This window comes from Capricornis sumatraensis, chromosome 11 (assembly GCF_032405125.1).
Source record: "Capricornis sumatraensis isolate serow.1 chromosome 11, serow.2, whole genome shotgun sequence".
NCBI classification, from domain to species: Eukaryota; Metazoa; Chordata; class Mammalia; order Artiodactyla; family Bovidae; genus Capricornis; species Capricornis sumatraensis.
In genome coordinates, this window is record NC_091079.1 from 45,466,116 (window position 1) to 45,472,952 (window position 6,837).

Here is a 6,837-nt window from a genome sequence, read left to right on the forward strand (position 1 = left end):
AAGTGTGGAATTGATTTTCTTTCTTCCCTTTTCTTGCCTTATGAGGGTTTCTTCTCTTTTTCTCCCTGCTTCAGGTACCATTTCCCACCGTCTGCACCCCATCACAGAGGTCTTTCAAAGGAAAGATCTGACTTGTGACTGTCTGAATGTTTCAGTGAGCCCCCCGCAGTGCTTTTGGGGTTCAATCAAGGGCTTTCCTTGGTTCTGCCTACTTCTCCAGTCTAATCTGCTGTCCCCTGACTCTACCATTTCTGTAAGGAGGTAAGCATTCACTGGGTACCTTTGTGTGAAGGCTCTGTGCCACTTGGGGATGCCAAAGGACAAAGCATAGCCGTTGTCCCCAAGTAGCTCACAATCCAGTGAGAAACTAAGACAAGAATGAATTGTAATTTAATGTAAACCAGTATTAATGGGGACAAGTATTGAATGGATGAGAGGACAGCCAGCCATCCTGGGGGCTCAGTGAAGACCAAGCAGGACCCGCCCTCCATGTGCCAGTTAGTATGGAACCACTTGCAGTGACCTGTGCTCACCAGGCTTTGAAACCTCTGGACCTTGTGGTCATCCATCCTGCTCTCTTTGTTCCAAGAAAATCCTCAAGCCCCCTTCCTTCTAGGAAGCCTGTTGTGCTGTCCCAGCAGCCAGAACCACTCCCTTCTTTCTGCTGCCACTGAGCATGAACTCCATGTCAACAGGGAGCTCGCTGTGACCTCCAGTACTGCCACATAGTAGGCATTGGATCAGCGTTTGCTAAAACTACTAATGATTCCCTTAGGGAGCCAGTAGTGGCCTGATTGCAGCCCTAGTGGCTTCTTTTCTCCTGGTCTCTTCACCATTCCAATCTTCACAGTTGCTAGCAAAGGCAGTAGCAGCCAGGCCCGTGACCAATGGAATATGGAGGCTGAACTTACACATACAACCAGATTCTCTCCCCCATAAAAAGCATCAGCTGGGAAGGTTACGCTGTCCTTCCAGTGATGTAGGAAATGCTTTTCAGACTTCTCTTTTGGGGGCTTTCTTCAGCATTTATAGCCCTCTAGATACCTATAGCTTTATTTTTCTCTCTTTTCTTTTTAAAACATTTTATGGATTAAACATATTCAGTCAGAATTTATTATAGTCAAGTTTTTAAAACTTTGTGAATAGCTATCATATATACTATTTAAATTCTATATGGTTCCAATGACAGTACATCATTATTTAATGACAAAATATCCTTCTGGAGCTTGCCAAAATCATTTGGAACCAAATTTGATCAATGATAAAGTAGAATAATATAGGTTTTAGTGGAAAAAAGAAATTGGGTGCTAAAAAGAGTTATTTTCTATGATCCACAAATTGGCTCTGAACACGGTTTCAAAAGATGAGTTCCAAAACTACATTAGAGTAAGTCCTCAACACTGGAACTGGTGTAATAGATTAGTGTAATTGATTTTAACAATTCAGAAGAACAGATAGGGAAAAGCGGACAGCTTTCAATTGAGTGTGTTCTAGATAAAATTTGGGTATTAGAGATTGTTCCCAGAGACAAATATTTATTTGTCTAAGCAGTAAGTTTGAGTTCCTGGAAGAGACTGTTTTAATTAATTTCATGGGGCCTAGAAAACCTTTTTGTAACAGGTCAAGTTGTCCCTGGAATTTTTCTCAACAGTTTTCTGGGGGCACCCACTCCATCCCACCTCTAGGCCCACCTCCAGGCCTCTTGCACCTTTCCTCTGCCCTGTGGCTACAGTGAACGAAAGCCTGTCCTATTCCCTAGGGGCTGAGACTCTGAAGTTACTATTATCTCTTAGCACTAAATCAAAACCACCAGCCCATTAGATCCTACACTCCAAGACTGCAGGAACCTTGGTCCGTTCTGCTCTTACTGTATCTCCAGCGCCTAGCACAAGGCCTGGAACTTCTCAGACACTCATCGTTGAATGAAGGAAAAAAATCTCTAAATTTGTTAGTCCCAGCTAGGTGTTGGGAGAACAACCCATTGAACTAATTTGCACTCATCTGTGAATGACCAGGAGTCCCTTATCTGTCCCTAAGGTATTTGCATACTCAAAGGGAAAGCTTGTGAATTCAAATTATTCTCAATGGGAAAACTTCAATAGTGAAGCAAATGGAGAGAAAACATTGGAGGGTAAAGGGTAGGGCTGGGGAGGGGGTGGAGAGATTATGACTCCTAGCTAGGGCTGCCTAGGAGTCTGACCCTGAGGCCTTTCGCTTTCCAAGGCCCCACAGCTCTGCACTGTTAATCACTTTGGAGAACTTAGAGACTCCTCCGTCCTGTGGGAACCAGGAGGGAGATTAACCAGGGAGGGGCTGTAGGGCTGCTGGTCTCCACTTTGAGCTTTGGTTGTACAGTCTCTCATATGTTTCAAAGGGAAGTGTCCTCACTTTCTGGTTAAATATACAAGGGCACGAGGGACCTCCTCACAGTCAAACCTATTTGTTAATTAAAGGTTAACTAATATATTTTTGGGCTTCCCAGGTGGCGCTAGTGGTAAATAACCCACCAACCAATTCTGGAGACACAGGAGACACAGGTTCAGACCCTGGGTCTGAAGATCGTCTGGAGTACAAAATGGCAACCCGGTCCAATTTTCTTGCTTGGAGAATTCCATGGACAGGAGAGCCTGGTGGGCTACAGTCCATGGAGCTGCAAAGAGTTGAAAAGGACTGAGCACAGCACAGTATACTTTTACTTTATGTAAATATCTTTAAGTTGGTAAATTGACTTGAAATAAACCCACATCTGACAGAGAGCTGGGTATACTGTAAAGGATAGAGATAAACCCTTTTATGCCACTTTTGAGTCCTCTAACATGATCTGTTACTAGTGATTTATCTGCAGACATGTGTCCTGTCTTTAACAGCACCCCTACCCCTACCCACCCACCACACCCCAAGCATCCCCCATGCTTTCACTGAGAGATGTAAACATAATGGAAATGTAAACCTGACCTCAGAATTCTGATTCTTGGTTTATGAAATGAACTATAAAAAAAGACAGAAGTTGACTTTAGTGTTTCCTAATTTTTTAACATAAGAATTTTCTGTAAGATCAGCCTTCTTTCTGTTTATTTGTACATTTCTTGAATGAAACATTTACCTCTTTCAAAAGACCATTTAAATGTGTGACAGAAAAAAGCAAAAGCCCAAACCAGTGCATTTCAATAAATGACAGTATAACACATATTTAGAAAATCATTACTAATGTTAGGAAATGTTTGAGTGATTAGATCTAGGATAATCAAACAAGTTATTGAAGAGTTGTAGTAGTAATGTAACAAAAGAGTTTTGATTAATCCTTGCTTCAAAGAAATATATTGTGATAGCCTTAGCACTACAGGATCTGAATGAAGAGAAATGATATTTTCTGAGTTTGTTTTGGAGTCATTAATAGCAATTGGCTTTCCTCTGTATCTGTTATAGGTCCCTATTTGGTTGATATAAGTTCCTTTCTTGATGTGAAAATAAATGTAATTTTAACCTAATAAAGTCATCTTAATGTGTACAAGTGTTGACGGTTTAAAAATTTTATAATTGCTTGGTATTTTGCAGATTAAAGGTACTTGATAAAGGTTGGTAGCTCTATTTCCTGAAAGGAAAATTAGTAAAAGATAAATTTCTCCTGGTTTAATATTCATTTTGTACCGGGAAGGGAAACAGAATAAGAGAATTGAGTATTTAAGGCTAGGCGATCATACAAAAGTGCCATTTTGGCCAAAGAATGATTAAAACACTCTAGTCCTGACACGTTTAATAATGGGCACACAACCTATTTCTTTGTTTCATAACCATTGCGCTCTCTCTCTCTCTCTCTTTTTTTTTTTTTTTGGCAAAGCAACAAATTCAACAAAATCAACGCCATCTAGTTAAACTTTTTGATTTAGCGGTGGATCCGGCTGTCCTGTCAACGAGGAGGTAAGACCAGCAGTGTGCACAGACAAGAAAAATTTATCTGAAATGGCAAGAAACGTGCCCATTCTAAATAATTTCCTGTGGGAAAATCGTTCCAAGTTGAAGGATAATTACAGGAGAGACGTCCCAACCCTCTGAGTTGCTGCGGTCCGTCCGCGCAGCGTTGCAAGGCTTCCCCGCGGCCCCGCCACCGCCGGGCCGCCTTCCTGCCGCGGGCGGCGCACCCGGACTCCGGGAAGGTGCCGCGCGGGGAAACGTGGCACCGTCTCCAGCCCGCGCCCCGGGCGCTGCCGCGCAGCGCGGAGCGACCGCTCGAGGAGCCGGGCCGGGAGGGCTGAGCGGCGGCCGCGCACGGGCCCGCGGGGAAAGCCGCCCGCAGCGCCGGCGCCCGCCCGGGGACGGGAAGTGGCGCCCGGCCCGCCCTCGCGGCCCGCGGCCCCGCAGCCCCGCGCCGCCCCCTTTCTCTCGGCCTCTCCCTCGGCCTCCGCCACCCCGGCCGAATTCTTGCATAAATTATGCCAGGCGCGCCTGACGTCAGGTGGCGGCGCGCGGACCCGGCGCGGCGCGGAGGGAGCCGGCGGCGGGCGCGCGCGGCCCCGCGGCCTCGGGCGCGCGCGGCGTGCCGGGCGCGCGCAGGCGCTGGCGTGCTGGGGCCGCGGCGGCGGCGGCGGCGGCGGCGGCGGCAGCGGTGGCGGCGGCGGCGGCGCGGGGGTTGAGCCGCGGTAGTGCGGACGCGCTCGTGCTCGGGAACTATCGGATTAAACTTGAATCGAGTGAAATTACACAAAGGAGCGCCGCGGAGGAGGCGGCCCGGGGACCCGGAGACCCTGAAACTCGCCAGAGCCCCGTTCGCCCCCGGCCAACTCCGCGCCCGAGGATCCAGCCCCCTGGCCGCGGCCGCCGAGCCAACTCCGGAGCCCGCTCTGCGTTTTGTCCCCCCCTCGGCACCGGGCGGCGGAGGAACCCGCCCGCCCGCTCCGGTAAGCGCGAGAGTTCGCCGGGCGCCTCCGGGAGGGGCGGCAGCGGCAGGAAATCGCTCCGGGCGGGGGCCGGGGCCGCGCGAGGAGTTGGGAGCGAGGAGTTGGGCGTGTGCGGGGCGAGGGGCGAGGGCGGGCGGGGGCCGGGGCCGGGCGCAGGAGCGCAGCGCCGCCGCCGCGGGGCCCGAACCCGCGCCCCGAGCGCCGCCCGGCGCCCCAACTTTTGCCTGCGTCCTCGGGGCTGGCGGCGGCGGGGGCGCGCGGTCCGGCCGAGGGTCACTTCCTCGCATGTAAATGGCTTTTTGTTGTGCTGCCGGCCGTGGGGGGGGGACGGGGGACAGGAGGGAGCGTGTCTGCGCGCGGGGGAGCGCGAGCGCGTTTCCTCCCGCCGGCGCCGAGCACGAGTTGCCGGCTCCATTCGGAAGAAAAAGGAAGGAGGAAAAGTTGGGCTGCAACTCCAGTGCGAGTGGGCGATGGGCGCGCGGGCGCGGGGCGGCTGAGCGGCGGCGGCTCGGGGACTGCGGCGACCCCCGCCCCCCGCCCGGGACCGACCACGCCGCGCTCGCCGGGAGCGGCGGCCGCACCGGCGCGAACAAAGTGCGTCCCTCCCGGCGGCGGCGGCGCCGGCCCGCGCGGGGACGGCCACCGGGCGAGGTGGGTCGGCGGCGGAGAAAGTGCGCGGGGCGCCGCGTGGGGCGGGGGCGGCGCGAACACGCGGTGCGGGGGGCGTCCCGAGCCCGGCCCGTGCCGGCCGCGGGCGCGGAGTTGCGAGCCCGGAGCCGGGGGGCTCCCGGGGCTCCCCAAGTTCGCGAGGAAGAGAAGAAAGGGAGCGGGACTGGGGCGGGCGCGGGGCGGCGCGGCGAGGAGGGGACCCCACCTTGCCGAGCTGGCCGGGCCAACGGCGGCGGCGGCCGCGGCGGCGCGGCGGCTGCATAATAGCGACTTTAAGCCCCCGGAGGCAACTCGGCTCCCCCACCCCTGAGCCTCCCGGGGGTCAGCGCCCGCGGGGAGGGGGGGTCACTAGGTGGCCTCCGAGGTGGCTCGGGTGCGCTCTGCCCCCGCAGAGATCCGCGGCTCGGAGCGTGAATCGTCGAGGTGGCTGGAGGCCAAGCGGTCAGCGGGGAGAGGAAGGAGGGCGGCGGGGGACGCGTTGTTTGTTTGGTCGGCACCGGGGACGGGGCTCGCCGGGGGTGCAGGGGCGCGGGCACCCGGTGGGCTGCCGTGCGGGGCGGCCGCGTCGGCGCGGGGCGAGCGCCGCCCGGGGGAGGGGGGAGGGCGGCGATCCCGGGCGCGGGGGTGGAGGGGGGGGTCGGGAGGCTCCGGGGAAGGAGCCGCCGGCCCCGAGCAGCCATCATTACCGAGCCGCCTTTCTCCGGATGGCTGCGCCTCGAGGATCCCCGCGCCGTGGGAGCGCACCCCGAACTCCCGACCGGCCGCCCGCTTTGTGAGCGCCCCCGGGGAGCGGCCGGGCGGGGAGTGCCTCTGCTACCCGGCGGCCGGTTTTCCCGGAGGTCACTTTTAGAGACTGTTCACGCCTCGATTTTAAACTAGTTTTTTTTTTTTTTTTTTCCCCTCTTCTGAACAGACAATGGACAAAAGAAAAGTGGCAACCCACATGGAGAGTTTCCTTTTGAATTGCTAGAATTAGATACACTATCCAGCTCGCCACTTGCTAAGTATACTTTCTAGTTTCCCATTGTATATTACCTCGCCGTCGATTTAAAGAACTCATCTTGAAATGTGTCCATCCTCTGGGCTTGATTTCTCAGCTGTATTAAATATTTTCATTTATTTCTAAAGGATTATGTGAAGGCCCTGATTTTTATTTTCAGAAAATTGTAATTCACGCTGTCTTTGCAGTGGGCAGCACCTTTCAAAGAGGTGGAGTGTATGCTTCCCCCCCATCCCCCCAGTTCTCTCCCCTTAAGGGGAGGGGGGAGTACTC

At 53.9% G+C, this 6,837-nt stretch overlaps 1 protein-coding gene across 1 annotated transcript in view; it reads left to right on the forward strand.

The window, feature by feature from the left end:
- Positions 1–5,828, forward strand: part of LOC138088307 (collagen alpha-2(I) chain-like) — a 28,330-nt gene extending 22,502 nt beyond the window's left edge. Inside the window, exons 6-8 of the mRNA XM_068983423.1 lie at positions 4,077–4,154; positions 4,454–5,148; positions 5,234–5,828. Of these exons, the coding sequence (XP_068839524.1) occupies positions 4,077–4,154; positions 4,454–5,148; positions 5,234–5,828 (1,368 nt within the window). The remainder of the gene's footprint in view (positions 1–4,076; positions 4,155–4,453; positions 5,149–5,233) is intronic.
- Positions 5,829–6,837: the final 1,009 nt, after the last annotated feature.